The sequence below is a fragment of the Sus scrofa genome, chromosome 5 (genome assembly GCF_054392235.1).
Source record: "Sus scrofa isolate SSC_HxYL_T2T_F1_AM1 chromosome 5, Sscrofa_HxYL_maternal_Yorkshire_Landrace_v2.0, whole genome shotgun sequence".
In the NCBI taxonomy this organism is placed as follows: domain Eukaryota; kingdom Metazoa; phylum Chordata; class Mammalia; order Artiodactyla; family Suidae; genus Sus; species Sus scrofa.
The window spans coordinates 50,910,126-50,927,118 of record NC_139387.1 but is presented as its reverse complement, the minus strand read 5'-3'; the positions used below and the strand labels follow the sequence as shown (position 1 = coordinate 50,927,118).

Genomic DNA, 16,993 nt, shown 5'->3' with positions numbered 1-16,993 from the left:
ACATCTAATGAGTAGGAAGAACACCTGCCAACCAAGCTTTTTATTTCATTTTCCTACCATTTGCTAAAGTTTTTGAGACAACATAGAATGAAGATGATGATCTGTGTTTTCAGGAAAGCCACCAAGTACACTGTACACGTTTTCCTAAGCATCTGGGTACAATGCTGAGGGGAAATGGTTCTTTTTTGTCAAGGTCAATAATGGTAGGAAAGCCATGCAGAGAAGTCCCACATATATAAAGGAGCTGGGATGCATTCTTCAGCATCATGGAAGTCAGCAGGTTTATAAAATGCCCTGGGCATCACCTGATGCACTGGCACCTTCCAAAGGATGGATTCTGCAGCACCTGCAACATTCACTGTAACCCTGAGGAAGATTTCAGCAGCCCCTCACCCGACAGTCTACCATCATCCACTGAGACAGGGGCGGTTAGTCTCCTCTGCTGGGCAAAGTCTTTTTCAGAGAACGTCCCCATTTTAATGAAAACTGTCAACACTGATAAACTGGCTCCAATGAAGTTATTCAAAACTCTCTAGGAGCTCCCGTCGTGGCGCAGTGGTTAACGAATCCGACTAGGAACCATGAGGTTGCGGGTTCGGTCCCTGCCCTTGCTCAGTGGGTTAACGATCCGGCGTTGCCGTGAGCTGTGGTGTAGGTTGCAGACGCGGCTCGGATTCTGCGTTGCTGTGGCTCTGGCGTAGGCCGGAGACTACAGCTCCGATTGGACCCCTAGCCTGGGAACCTCCATATGCCACGGGAGCAGCCCAAGAAATAGCAAAAAGACCAAAAAAAAAAAAAAAAAAAAAAACTCTCTAACGCCATGGCACGGAAGTTTTTCCACGGAGGTTTTGATTTCTTACTCAGCTGCCCAATGTTCGATAACAATGGAATTCAGTGCCATAAGTAAGGCAGCTCCCTGGTGGTGCTAGTTACAACAATGACCTTGAAGGAAGACTGGAGTTCATGAGTGCTAACAATATCTCTTTCAAAAACTCCTGCTGCTTCCTCCCATCCCAGGCTTCCAAAATGTAACTCTCAGGTTTGTGCTCAGAGTTGCGTACCCGGCCTAGTGACCCACCCTCTTCATCAGCCTCCAGGACCATCTCTAGGGGCCAGGACACCTCTATCTTCCCATCACATGGCCTTGGCATCTGCCAAGACTACAGTTCTGGAAGAGGAAGGAAGCCTGGCTGGGCACAGTGATGATATGGATACAAAACCAGGAGATACTGAGCAGGAAAGAGAAACCCTTAGAAAAGGATGACTGGGCATCAACACTCCAAGGCATAGATGGGGGAACTTGGAGAGAAAAGGACAATCATCTTTTTCACGAAGACCAGTTTCCTGAAACTGAGTTCAAATGACTCTGCATCAAGTTTGCCAAATGCAGCAAAATCCAAATCAGTTCTGAGAGGCAGGTATCTACACTTGGTCATACTGATGTTTTCTTTAGATTTCCAACTTTTATTTTAATCCAGATCAGTTTATTCCCCCCAATAGGTAGGGGCATGACTTTATTTTGGAGAAAAGAAATGGAGACAGAGAAAGGACAATTTCAGACATGGCAGCACAGGAAGAGCCAGAGCTGGCATGATTCTGGGAGTGTTTGGAGGATATACCCACTTGGGTGAAAGAAACCCCTTACTTACTTACTTTATTTGTTTATTTATTTAATGGCTACACCTTCAGCGTATGGAAATTCCCAGGCCAAGGGTCAAATCAGAGCTGCAGCTGCAAGGCTGAAGCCACAGCTACAGCAACAACAGACCTGAGGCACATCTGTGAATATGCCACAGCGTGAGACAATGCCAGATCCTTAATCCACTGAGCAAGTACAGGGATCAAACCTGAAATCCTCACAGAGACTATGTCACATTCTTAACCTACTGAGCCACAGCAGGAACTCCTAAAACCTATTGCTTTTTTTTTTTGGTCTTTTTAGGGCCACACCCACAGCATATGGGGGTTTCCAAGCTAGGGGTCAAATCAGAGCTGCAGCTGCTGGCCTATAGCAACACCAGATTCAAGCCATGTCTGTGACCTACACCACAATGCAAGATCCTTAACCCACTGAGCAAGGCCAGGGATCCAACCCACGTCCTCATGGATACTAGTCAGGTTTGTTACCACTGAGCCACAATGGGAAATCCTGAAACTTCTTACTTTATTTAAGACAACCATCACAAATGGTTGATGACATTACAGGTTTCTATGTTTATTTAAGGGTCTTCTGTAAGAATGAAATTTTAACCTCTTGCTTAATATTCCAGCCTTTAATTTTCTCAAAGATTGTTCTCTTGTATTCAGATTAGAAAAGGTCACCGCACATGCACCCAGAACACCAACTCCTAAGGACTCAGATGCTAGGACTTTTGGAAATATCAAGCATTGATTTCCAAATGGAGTTGAGCTGCAAGTACTTTACAGTCAGACTTTCTTCTTTTTCAATTGAAAAGAATACTAAAATGTTACTATAAGAGAAGCAATGTAACCTGGAAAGGTACCAGACCTGTCAATCCCAAGAATCTGTATTCTACTGCTTGGCAACTTAATAGCTACGTCACACAAGCAACATATTTAACTTCTCAGAGGCCAGGCATTCTTTTTGCAAAGCAGGTATCTGCTTCCTCAAGAAGATGGTATCAGCAAAGTAACACTTGACATATATATTTTTTCTTTTTAGGGCCTCATCTGCAGTATATGGAAGTTCCTCGGCTAGGGGTCAAATTGGAGCTACAGCTGCCGGCCTAAAGCACAGCCATAGCAACACCAGATCTGAGCCTCATATTCAACCAATGCTGCAGCTGGCAGCAACACTGGATCTTTAACCCACTGAGTGAGGCCAGGGATCAAATTCACATCCTCAAGGACTCTGTGTCAGGTTCTTATCCCATTGAGCCACAATGGGAACTCCAACACTTAATTTTTATTGAACATGTACAATACAAAACACTTTATATATATTTTTGTAAGAGATCATCTCAGGAGTTCCCATTGTGGCTCAGTGGGTTAGAAACCCGACCAGTATCCATGAGGATGTAGGTTGGATCCCTGGCCTCGCTCAGTGGGTTAAGGATCTGGTGTTGTCCTGGCTGTGGCATAGACTGGCAGCTGCAGCTCTGATCTGACCTTTTACACAGAGGATGAGACAGGCTTGGGGACACTTCACTCATGTCACACTCTGCAGGAACAGGCCATGAACCACCACACACGGCATGAATTAAAGGATAAAATAAATACTACATTCCTAGTATAGTGACTGACATATAATAAAGGTTTAATAAAAGCTTTGATACAATTAATGTTTACTGAGTATGATATTATTTTTAAAAAAATACGGGAGTTCCCGTCATGGTGCAGCGGAAACGAATCCGACTAGGAACCCTGAGGTTGCAGGCTTGATCCCTGGCCTTGCTCAGTGGGTTAAGGATCTGGCGGCATTGCCATGAGCTATGGTGCAGGTCACAGATGCAGCTCAGACACCACGTTGCTGTGGCTCTGGTGTAGGGTGGCAGCTGTAACTCCGATTGGACCCCTAGCCTGGGAACCTCCCTATGCCTCAGGTTCGGCCCTAAAAAGACAAAAACAAAACAAAACAAAACAAAAAAGAATATCTGGACCCATTAAATGTTTAGAGGAATGATGCCACTGTATTTTTTAATCAGCAGTTAATAAACTCTTTGAGGGAACAAACAGATTCTCTTATTTTGGCAGCTGCAGATGCTGGTAGAACATGCCGGGATAGGTATGCTATCTATATGCATTAAGTGAAGAACAAATGCAAATTCCACTGGAATCATGACTACTACAGACAAAACTTGACTCAAGCCACTTTTGGCTGCTTTAAGAAAAAACACATCTAGGACTGATATTGAGGTCATCCTTTGCTCTCCTGTTTTCCTTATACTGGCAAATCCTCCAAAGCCTGTTATCCTAAGGCAATACAGGATGCAAAGAAATGGTGTTATATTTTAGTTCCTAGTAAATAGCTTTTATCAAGAAATAACCTCCTTCCCAAATTGTGCTCTACACACAAAGAAAATTAAGGGCCACCTTCTCCTTGACTAAGTCAAAACAAGATGCTGAAAAGTCTTAAAAAAGCTATCAGGTATTTTTTTTTTTGTTTGAGGCAGAGAGGGAGGGAATCAAAGGTCATGACATTCATTTCTAATTATATGCATTTAGAAATTTCAAACTCAAAATCCATAAATGAAATTAAATTTTATTCTTTAATACCTAACTTTATTTGAATTAAACTTAAAAGTTACTCAATATGAATAAATAAAAATGAATGATTTGGGAGTTCCCATTGTGGCTAGAGGGTTAAAAATTGACAATATCCATGAGGAGGGGGGTTCCATCCCTGGCCTCAATCAGTGGGTTAAGGATCTAGCATTGCCATGAGTTGTGGTATAGGTGGCAGACACAGCTCAGATTCTGCATTGCTATGGCTGTGGCATAAGCCCGGCAGTGCAGCTCTGATTCCACCCCTAGCCAGGGGACTTCCATATGATGTGGGTGAGGCCCTAAAAAGCAAAAAAAAAAAAAAAAAAAAAAGATTTCCCTGTAATATATTGGGTTTTTTTTTTTTGTATTTACTTTATTGCTTTTTAGAAAGGCTCATTCTTATGTATAATTCGTAAAATTACTTTATTTTAGGAAGTTAATAAAATTTTGAGAATAAAAAAGCATAAGTGAAAAAAAAAAAGCTTCATGTACTGCTCAAGGTCACACAACAGATAAATGGCAGAAGCATTTCAGGGACATTTCCAAGCATCTGAAAAGAAACATGGCCTTGGAATGCTGACATTTGAATAAGACAAGAGAACAGACAAGCTTCAGCACAGTTCAAATATTCAGAGCTAAGTCGCATTATGTAATCATACATGTCTGAATGCCCTTTATAATTTTTAACCATTTTTTTTCCTCAAGGACAAGTTTCCTTGAGATTGTTCCCATTTTTAAATTAAAGAACAAAGAGAGACAGAGAAGATAGAAGTTAATTAAAATCATGCTACTTAACATGGTCAATAATTTTTATGTATATCAACAAATAGTGCTAGAAAGTTATTATAATTATGTTTAATAAACACAGACTCTTGGACAAAGAAATCACAGTAAATGATCGCTGCTAAAATCCTGAATATACCCCAGTCCATATTACACATGGAGTTGTCTCAATTTCACCAGGAGGTAAACGCTGTAAACCTCCAACCTCCTCGGGGACTGTTTCTAAAGCTGGGGTAATAAACACCTTAGCTCCACAAGGATCTAACTGTCATACACGCAAAGCATGGACTCTCTGGAGCCATTGCATTGGTGAGAAAGGCAGATCTCCTAAAGAGGAAAACGCCACATTCCCTATAAATAAAAGTCCAGAACCAGATGGCTTCCCAGGTGAACTCTACCAAACACACAAAGAGGAACTTGTAACCAGCCTCCTTAAACTTTTTTACAAGGTTGAAGAAGAAGGGACACTCCCAAAGACATTCTATGATGCCACCATCACCCTAATTCCAAAACCAGACAAAGATACCACCAAAAAAGAGAACCATAGGCCAATAACTTTGATGAATATAGACACAAAAATTCTCAACAAAATTTTATCTAAGTGAATCCAACAACATATAAAAAAGATCATACACTACGACCAGGTGGGATTCATCCTAGGTTCACAAGGATGGTTCAACATACGCAAATCAATCAATGTCATACACCACATTAACAAAAAAAAAAGTCAAAAACCACATGATAATCTCAGTAGATGCAGAAAAAGCATCTGACAAAGTCCAATACCCACTCATGATCAAAACGCTCACCAAAGTGGGTATAGAGGGAACATACCTTAACATAATTAGAGCCATTTATGACAAACGCACAGCAAATATAATACTCAATGGAGAAAAGTTGAAAGCTTTCCCTCTAAAATCTGGAACAAGGCAAGGATGCCCACTCTCACCACCGCTATTCAACATAGTACTGGAGTCATAGCCACAGCAATCAGACAAACAAAAGAAATTAAAGGCATCCAAATAGGAAGAAAAGAGATAAAATTGTCACTATATGCAGATGACATGATACTATACATAGAAAACCCTAAGGACTCAACCCAAAAACGACTTGAACTGATCAACAAATTCAGCAAAGTAGCAGGATATAAGATTAACATTCAGAAATCAGTTGCATTTCTGTATACTAACAATGAAATAGTAGAAAAGGAATACAAAAATACAATACCTTTGAAAATTGCACCCCAAAAAATCAAATACCTGGGAATACACCTGATCAAGGAGGTAAAGGACTTATATGCTGAGAACTATAAAACATTAATCAAGGAAATAAAAGATGTAAAGAAATGGAAAGATATCCCATGCTCCTGGGTTGGAAAAATTAATATTGTAAAAATGGCCATACTGCCCAAAGCAATCTATGGAGTCAATTCAATTCCTATCAAATTGCCCATGACATTTTTCACAGAACTAGAACAAACAATCCAAAAACTTATATGGAACCACAAAAGACCCAGAATTGCCAAAGTAATTCTAAGGAACAAAAACCAAGCAGGAGGCATCTCTCTCCCAGACATCAGGCAATATTACAAAGCCACAGTCATCAAGACAGCATGGTACTGGTACCAAAACAGACAGACAGACCAATGGAACAGAATAGAGAACCCAGAAATAAACCCAGGCACCTATGGTCAATTAATCTTTGACAAAGGAGACAAGAACATAAAATGGGAAAAGACAGACTTTTCAGCAAGTATTGATGGGACATCTGGACAGCTATATGCAAATCAATGAAACTAGAACACACTCTCACACCATGCACAAAAGCAAACTCAAAATGGCTGAAAGACTTAAATTTAAGACAAGACACCATCAAACTCCTGGAAGAGAACATAGGCAAAACATTCTCTGACATCAACCTTATGAATATTTTCTCAGGTCAGTCTCCCAAAGCAACAGAAATAAGAGCAAACATAAACCAATGGGACCTAATCAAACTGACAAGCTTTTGTACAGCAAAGGAAACCAAAAAGAAACCAAAAAGACAACTTACAGAGTGGGAGAAAATAGTTTCAAATGATGCAATGGACAAGGGCCTAATCTCTAGAATACATAAGCAATTTATACAACTCAACAGCAGAAAGGCCAATAATCCAATTGAAAAATGGGCAAAAGACCTGAATAGACATTTCTCCAAGGAAAATGTACAGACGGCCACAACTGCTCAACATCACTGATTATTAGAGAAATGCAAATCAAATTTACCACAAGATACCACCTCACACCATTCAGAATGGCCATCATTAATAAGTCCACAAATAACAAATGCTGGAGGGGTCGTGGAGAAAAGGGAACCCTCCTGCACTGTTGGTGGGAATGTAAGCTGGTACAACCGCTATGGAGAACAGTATGGAGGTATCTTAGAAAACTCTACATAGCATGACCATATGACCCAGCAACCCCACTCTTAAGTATATATCCGTACAAAACTTTCCCTAAAAAAGACACGTGCATCCGCATGTTCATTGCAGCACTATTCACAATAGCCAAGACATGGAAACAACCCAAATGTCCATCGACAGATGAATGGATTAAGAAGATGTGGTATATATACACAATGGAATACTACTCAGCCATAAAAAAGAACGAAATAATGCCATTTGCAGCAACATGGATGGAACTAGAGACTCTCATCCTGAGTGAAGTCAGAAAGAGAAAGCCAAATAGCATATGATATCACTTATATCGGAATCTAATATACAGCACAAAGGAACCTTTCCACAGAAAAGAAAATCATGGACTTGCAGAATAGACTTGTGGTTGCTAAAGGGTACGGGGAGAGAGTGGGGTGGATTGGGAGCTTGGGGTTAATAGACGCAAACTATTTCCTTTGGGATGGATTAGCAATGAGACCCTGCTGTGTAGCCCTGGGAACTATATCTAGTCATACTTATGATGGAGTCTGATAACATGAGAAAATAGAATGTGTATAACTGGATCACCATGCTGTACAGTAGAAAAAAAATTGTATTTGGAAAATAACAATTAAAAAAGTAAAATAAAATAATATGATCCTTGGGGAAAAAAAAGAAAAAAAGCAGATCAGGAGGAGTAATTACCTGGGCATGTAAAGGACTCTCTCGGCCACCACGAAACCCACCCTGAAGAAGAGGTTGCTGGCTGGGATGAACGGGAAAACCAGGAACAACAAGCCCATCAAAACTTCCCTGTGCTCCAGTCTCTGAAACACACAATAGTGGAGGGCAAATTAATCTGGGTTTAATTCCACTTCAGTCAGCATTTAACCATCTCTTTCATTTTCAGGTTCTCATTGAAGGAATGAATAAATCAGGCCAGTGCAAACCCTTTGATCAATGTGCTGAATTCAGTGCAGAAAACCCTCAGGCTAAAACCTCTGGCTTGTGGAAATATTCACATGTACCCCTGACACACATTTGCCTCCCAGAAACACTGGCTATTTCCAGAACACGATCAGTGGCTATTACTTTTTGCTGGCCCTACAGCAACCCTACTCTTGGTCTGGCCCTTTTCCAAACCCTTGTGTCCCCAGGAAACTCTTTCCAGGGAGCTAAGCCTCTGGGAAGGATCAAGCTCCCTAAGGCATCAAGGAGACATTGTCCTCTCACGTTAAAAACAAAGCAAACAGAAAAACAAGCAAACAAACAAAAAAGAACCCCACACAGAGACCACCAGGAGAGGCAAAGCTTAGCATGAACGGAATTAAGTGCAAATGGTGAAATCTGGGGGGCCAGTGAGGGAGCTCATTTGAGCAGAGTGTTTTTAGCCTCTTTCAAATTAAATCAGTAAGCAAGTATTTATTCCATAAAAATTTCTGAAATTAAAATTCATTACAATAGTCCATTAAGCTGAAAAAAATCCTTCTCTTATATTGTATATATCTCTTGTATCATATACATTAATTTGTAAAGATTTTTGTCACGTAATTCACATCAAAATTTTCTACTTATCACAATAGTATGTTGTAATGGGCACTGTAAAAAGCAGTTTCTATTTCCAAATGGAAACATTTGAAGGGAAGCCTATTTAAAACAAACCATAATGTACAGAACAGCATTATTTTTTCTTTTTAAAACAAGTTTAAGAAGAAACCCAAATAGAACTTTCCATACTACAGTTTTAAATGTTTCTTATAAACATCATCTATTTAATAATTATAAAAGACTAAACAAAGGAATTTCAGAAATATAAATAAGACTCCCTAATACAAACTATTAAAACTTTAAGTAGACAAAGTAAAGGATTTTAAACATCTTCAGACATCTGTCACCTGGATTTTATTAAAATCTTTGCTTTGGTGACCACAACATATTGAGTATTAAGATTTCTGAGAGCAATTCCAAATAACCAAATGTGATTAGGACAATTTCCCTTAAACAATTAATGGTTCTGTTAGTAATGATCTCATTTTTTACCTAAAGTAATCATACCCTTTAGATGAAAGAAAAAGCAGGGGAAAAAAAACACAAAAAAAACAAGTATAACAAGCATAACAAGTCTTCAACTCAAATGGATGCAATAATGCTATACTTTCTATGACCCATTTATTTATTTATTTATTTGGCTCTTTGCCTTTTCTAGGGCGGCTCCCGCGGCATATGGAGGTTCCCAGGCTAGGGGTCAAATTGGAGCTGTAGCCGCTGGCCTACGCCAGAGTCACAGCAACGCAGGATCTGAGCCTCATCTGCAACCTACACCACAGCTCACGGCAATGCCGGATTCTTAACCCACTGAGCAAGGCCAGGGATCGAACCCGAAACCTCGTGGTTCCTAGTTGGATTCGTTAACCACTGAGCTAGGATGGGAACTCCTCTATGACCCATTTAAACTGAGGGAAAAAAACAGGTGCAAAGTGGCAAGTTCATTATATTTAAAAGTTGCAAGCTATCTTTGTAATTCTTTGCGTTTACAAAGTATATTTCAGTTCAAGAACTTAAAGTTTACATAATATTAAAGAGAATAAATACCTTCATAAGAACCCTGTGATATCAATTTCTTGCTAAAATTAAAAATAAATCCTCGAGAATGAGTGTCTTATCAGATGTTCCTCATGAACTCTGAGCTTATTACTGAGTACGGGGTTGATGTTCTCTTTACATGCATGCTTATTTTTCAGAAATAATTGAATGCTTCTTGCAACTCTTTTCAAAAGCTTATATATTTTTTACAAAAGTATTCACATATCTTCCTACAGAAATTTCTAAAGAGAATTTAATAGATTCTATTTATTAATCCTATAGAATTAAGAAGAATGGGGTATAAACAGAACTCCAATTGGGCTGTGAATCCACGTCCCTGGAACTTTTTTTTTTTTTCCAATAAGCTGCCTCCCCGCCCTTCACTGTGGTTATTCAAGAGCAGCCCTCACTGCAGATTCAAAAGAGGCATCGCCGTCACACCCCCAGTATCACCTCTTCTCCCCTGATCCAAGGCCCTTCCTTACTGTGGTGGCAGCATGTGTTTATGTCCTTTACTCAGCAGAAGCCCCAGTGCTCAGGAGCCAGGAAGTTGGGAGAATGTGAGAAGGCAGGTGTCCAGGGATGGCACATGCCCACAAGTGTTGCCTCCCTTCTCCTTCCAGAGCCCCTGAGTAGGCGGGTCCCCGAGCATGTGCTGCAACTAGAGATGTGACTTCAGGCCCTGCATGTTTCTGATTCCTTCCTTCATGGCATCACCCCAGTTGTAATTACATATTCCTCTGTGCGCTCACTTTCTTTAATGTCTCCACGAGACTCTAAGTTCTATGAGAACAGGGTCAGGTGAGTTCACTGGCTCATGATTTGTGCCCAGCTCAGTGCCTGGCACTTAGTGGATGTCCAGTAATATTTGTTGGATAAACCAACAAGTGAATAGATGTACAAGGCAAGAAAGAAAACTGACTGAGAAAGAAAGAGGATAGAGAGAGGGCTTCCTAATGGAGGTGACAATCTGGGTTTGAAATTTTGTTTTATTTTATTATTATTATTATTTTGTCTTTTTTTGTCTTTTAGGGCAAACTGGCGGCATATAGAGGTTCCCAGGCTAGGAGTCTGCCGGCCTACACCAGAGTCACAGCAACGTGGGATCTGAGCCCTTCGACCTACACCACAGCTCATGGCAATGCCAGATCCTTAATCCACTGAGCAAGGTCAGGGATCGAACCCACACCCTCATGGATGCTAGTCGGATTTGTTAACCACTAAGCCATGATGGGAACTCCTAAATTTTTTTTTAATTAAAAAAATATTTTTTTTTGTCTTTTTAGAGCTGCACCCAGGGCATATGGGAGTTCCCGGGCTAGGTGCTGACCTGCACCACAGCCACAGCAACACCAGATCCACGCTACGTCTGCAACCTACACTATAGCTCACGGCAATACCGGATCCTTAACCCAGAGCGAGGCCAGGGATCAAACCCACAACCTGAGGGTTCCTAGTCGGATTCATTTCTGCAGCACCACGATGGAAACTCCCTGGGTTTGAAAACTGAAGAAAGGATCTCAAGGTAAATGTGGTGGTGTTTGGGGGAGGGGGAGGTGATCCTAGCCAGGTGTATTCCAAGCAAAAGATACAGGAAGTAGAAAGCAAGGAATAACCCTGTACATGTTGGCAAGTGACAAATGATGAGGGTCCTGTATGCCTTGCGTGGCATATATACCATATATACATACCATATATACATACATATATACACTCTACCATATATAAGATAGATAGACAACAAGGTGGATAGTACAGGCGACTCCATCCAATATCCTGTTAACAACCTATATGGGAAAAGAATCTGAAAAGGAATGAACATATGAAAAACTGAATCACTTTGCTGTGCACCTGAAACTAACACAACACTGTAAATCAAGTATACTCCAACATAAAATGAAACCTAAATTCCATTGAAAAAAAACTTAAAAAAAATGTCAGTCCATGTCCAGAAGTCTATGTCCAAATTCCAGCTGTGCCCCTGCCATGAACACACCCTTAGACACCTTGAGCAGGCCTGTAATTAGCCCCTCATTGCCTCAACCACCAAATGAGACTAAGTGAGGCTGGCAGCTCGGTGGGGCTGGATCTGCACAGTTTTCTTGATCCAAGAAAGTCCCTGTCATTGGAATTGTCAGTTGTGAATGCAGAGGTCACCACCCCACACTGCTACCAGAGGGGGGCTGTCTTCTGGGGTGTTTTCTTTGTTTTCAAAACATTCACTTGAAGCTGGTGCCCAAACTCTATGAAGTTTCTTTTTTTTTTGCCATTTCTTGGGCCACTCCCATGGCATATGGGAGATTCCCAGACTAGGGGTCTAATAGGAGCTGTAGCTGCTAGCCTATGCCAGAGCCACAGCAACACGGGATCCGAGCAGCATCTGCGACCTACACCACAGCTCATGGCAACGCCAGATCCTTAACCCACTGAGCAAGGCCAGGGATCGAACCTGCATCCTCATGGTTCCTAGTTGGATTTGTTAACCACTGCGCAACGACAGGAACTCCCAATCGCATATCTTGTTGAACTGCATTTTTTTTTTTTTTTTTAATTTAAACCATGCAAGTTGACCAGTCAAGCAGAAAGTTGTAAAGTTAGGTCCTGGATGTGGCTGAACTTCCAAGAATGAGAAAGACTGGGAAGGAATCCAATTTTGTACCCTGTGGATCACAGATGTGACAAAGTTGGCTAAATAATTTATAGCTTATTTCAACCCAATGGATTCAGATGAAGCAAACAAAAAAACTATGGGTGGTGGAAAAAGAGAAAATGTGCGGCATTTTCCAAAGTACATAATGTGCATTGCCATCTAGGAAAAGAGGCAAATGGAAATTTACTTATTCCAAATGCACTAGGGGATGAAAAGATATGAGAATTAAACCAGCTTCTAATACAGCCATTAATAACACATGTTATTTGTCAGATGAGCTGTGTGGCTTCAGAAAAATTAAATGACTTCTCTGAGTCTAAATCTGAATCAGTTAAACAAAAGAAAGGATTGATACCTATTTTATCTGTAGGAAAAATGTGATAGATTCACTCTGACAGGTGTTAGGCTTGATTCTTTTTCTGGTTCAGGAGGATATAGAAAAGCATTCCCTCGAGCCACAAAGAGTTGTAAAGTCTCTGAATAAGCCTCTTAGGATGCCCAGAGAACCACTCAGCTGCCATCGGCACAGCCACAGAAGCCGCTAATGGAAGAGCCATGATCTTCTCAGAAACATCAATTACCTCAGGGGAACTGCAGCCCCAGAATCTGAGTCTACCCTGGTGGCTTCTGATTCATCCCATCTTCTTCCTACTCCCAGTTTCCTTTTCAAAGAACAAGTCACTGATGAGGACACATACACAAGCATGCAGACAGACAGACAAATAGACACACACACAGAGGCACATGCATGTGGCCAGCAGAGTGTGAGAGGAGGACCCCTCCCTGCTCCATTCAACACAGACGACCTCCACTTGCAGGTTTTTCCCTTTCAGAGCAGCAGAGCCTAGACCTCATACAGTAATGACTACCATCATCCCTTTTATCATATCTTCTCTCACCTCTAAACAGGTTTCAGAGGAACAGCATGTAGCGTGTTCTCACAGTTCAATGTACATACTGCCCCATTACATTTGGGGCCAGGAGGGCTCGCAGCTCTACGTTCTAGCTGTGTGCATCTAATTTACCAATTTTAAGGGAACCTGATGGTGGTAAAGCTTCTCTTCAGCCCTGGGAGTAAGGCACTTCCAAGTAAGGCATTTCTGATCCCTGGCAGGGCTCTCTTGTCTCCTCTGTTTATGGGTCTACTTCCTTGATGGGTCTGTTTATGGGTCTGCCTTCCTTGATGGGACTCACCCTCTCATTTAAATTTATCTTGGAGTTTCCATTGTGGCTCAGCAAAAACAAATCCGACTAGTATTTATGAGGACACACGTTTGATCCCTGGCCTTGCTCAGTGGTTTAAGGATCCAGCATTGCTATGAGCTGTGGTGTAGGTCACAGCTGTGGTTTGGATCTGGTGGTGTTGTCAGTGGCGGTGGTGTAGGCCAGCAGCTACAGCCCCGATTCTACCCTAGCCTGGGAACCTCCATATGCTGCCAGTACAGCCTTAAAAGGACCAAAAAAAAAAGAAAGACAAAAAAATTATCTAGATACCTGGCACATACATAATTGGCATTTAACAAATGTGTGTTGCCATAGGAAAGATTAGCGACGGAAGCTGCATGTCTGTCACAGGGGTTGTTAAGCATGCCTCTGGCCATTTTAGAGACTTCTCACTAAGGAAACCTTATACTTTTTGTAACCCTCTGAAACACTGTATTTGAAACATGAATTTAAGGTGAAAAGTCCTCAGTTCTTGATATGCAAAGAATCTTATAAGAGTCTGATGGAGCTACAGCAGCACTGAGTACTTTTCATCAGGGTACATGCATGCATTCTACACCTCTTAATTCCACACACTGCTACTTACTACTGCTTGTGCTCTCAAGGTCACTGGGACTTTTGCATTCAGGAAAAGTGACCATCTTTCATGTTACTGACATTCAATTTTAATTTCTGAATTTTTTTTTTTTTTTGGTCACGCCCGCAGCATGTAAAAGTTTCTGCACAAGTATCGAATCCACACCACAGCAATGTCAGGTCCTTAACCCTGATGCCACAAGGGAACACCTATTTTTGAATATTTCAATGTCTTAAAATATTTGATAACTTATTACTATTATTATGGAAATTCTTTTGTTTTTTTTCTGACTTGTCTGTGGCATGTGGAAGTTCTCAGGTCAGGGACAGAACCTGAGCCACAGCAGTGGCCCAAGCCATTACAGTGACAATGCCCAATCTTTAATGTGCTGTGCCACAAGAGAACTCCATGTTCTTTTTATTTGAAGAAGACAAGTTGTTTAATCAACTGAAATCCCCATGGCTTTATCTGACTCCATAGTCCTGCCTCATCTCGTGTTCTGAATCCCAGTTATTGAGCTGGGCAGGGGGGTGCTGGGGCAGTGAACTAGGTTCAATCTCCCACAAAGTGACTCTCAAATCGCTGCCATGCAGCAGGCAACCCAGATTCATTCCAGTCAGTCTAAATAAATTGTTTAATGTTCACCACAATTCCGTGGAGGTGAATATAATTATTTTACCTGTGGTAAACTCATATATCCAAGACCTTTGGGCCCTTCACAAACAGCTCTGACTACAAATCAGCAAAACTGTCAGGAGGCTTGTTGCCTTATTTCTGTGAGAAATTCTCCTCAACGCTGCACAGGCCTTCAGGTCTCCCTTCTGCAAAACTTAAGAACCTGAGCTCTTCCTGTGCTGCTTGTGTACATTTTAAGAATTTTACTGAAGCCCAACACCCCTATTGCTGTCCCCAGGAAAGTCACTGGTGAGACTCCACTTGAGCAAATTAGAGGTTCAGGTTTATTTAAAACACCATGAGCTCTGAATCTATAAAAAGCCTTTAGATATTCTTGAGGATGATGATCATACATCAAATGGATGGAGAACTGATCTCAAAACACTAAGTCAGAAGTCAAGGAGAATGCTTTCAAGACCAGAATGGCAAGGGCCGTCCCAGAGGAAGGACAGGAAGAGCCTGGCTGTTTGGAGTAACAGGATTCTGTTTGAGCTCTGCACAAATGTACTTTGAATTTCATCCCTCTGACTACCTTCTTGTCTACCTGCTCTTTTTTTTAAAGGCTGCACTTGTGGCATATGGACGTTCCCCAGCCAGGTACTGAATGTGAACCACAGCTGTGACTTATGCCGCAGCTGTGGCAATGCTGGATCCTGCACCTCCACAGCAACCTGAGCCACTGCAGTAAGATTCTTTTTTTTTTTTTATTCTTTTTAGGGCCGCACCTATAGCTTATGGAAGTTCCCAGGCTAGGGGTCAAATGGGGGCTGCAGCTGCTAGTCTATGCTACAGTCATAGCGACACCAGATCCAAATGGCAACTGTGACCTTCACTGCAAGTTTACAGCAAGGCCAGATCCTTAACCCACTGAGTGAGGCTAGCGCTCAAACCCGCATCCTCACGGACACTAGTCAGTTCTTAACCTGCTGAGCCAAAACGAGAACTCCTGCAGTCTGATTCTTAACCCACAGGGGTCTCCTGATCTTCACTGTTGTCTGTATTATTTTCCTTTGGATTTTACAGCCCCTCCCTGCTCCACCTCTGTCTGCAGTGGTTCAGTTTGTGTGTCTACAGGCATAGCTCCCTCTGCGGATTCTCGCCATGGTTACAGCTCTCACCTGGTACTGGTGACAGTTCCCTCCTTTGACTCTTCGGCCATCTGGTAGGTCTCCCTTGGTAAGTTAGCTCCACTTTGCCCACATCACTGCAAAAGGTCCCTTCATACACTCTTCGATCACCCCACTGGCTGCACCATGTGTTTCCTGCCAGGATTCTGACTGACCAGCTCAGAGTGAAGGAGCACAAGATTGGAAGTAGAGATGTGGGTTCTAAGGAAGGGTCAGAACTTGGCTTTTGAGAGCTGACAGGAGCCAACCCCGGACCACTCCTGACTTGATCCCACCCTTGCATTATTGTATTTCCATTATGTTTCAGCCCTTGGGGGAAACCATGCTTTTTTGAGGCCACAGAGGTCATAGAAAATTATAAATATTGTACTGAAACAGTAAAGACAAGTAACAATCTGAGAGAGCTTTTTCTCTGGCAAATGCTACTGAGACCAAGCTCTCAATAGCTGGTGAAGCAAAAGTTTTGGATTTTTACTGCTCTTGTGATATCAAAGGCAACAGACCACTTCTTCACGATTGAAGCAAGATCTAGCCTCTGAATGCTACACCTGTAACATGAGAGGCAAGAGGAATTCTTGGGACAGCCTTCATGGTAAGAGAATAAGAAAAATTGTAAGCTGATTCTCAGAGCCTCAGTCACGGCTGCTGAATTCCTTGGTGATTATACAGTCAACCTGGACCCTAAGTTAGGACCAATGGCCACAGGGTCACCCTGTGACAAGTTAAGGACAGTC

General features: G+C 41.7%; 1 protein-coding gene across 3 annotated transcripts in view; it reads right to left on the bottom strand.

The window, feature by feature from the left end:
• Window positions 1–16,993, bottom strand: part of TMTC1 (transmembrane O-mannosyltransferase targeting cadherins 1) — a 303,326-nt gene that overhangs the window by 103,815 nt on the left and 182,518 nt on the right. For all 3 annotated transcript variants that reach the window (XM_021092123.2, XM_021092125.2, XM_021092124.2), the window contains exon 9: window positions 8,129–8,250. In XM_021092123.2, the coding sequence (XP_020947782.1) occupies window positions 8,129–8,250 (122 nt within the window). The remainder of the gene's footprint in view (window positions 1–8,128; window positions 8,251–16,993) is intronic.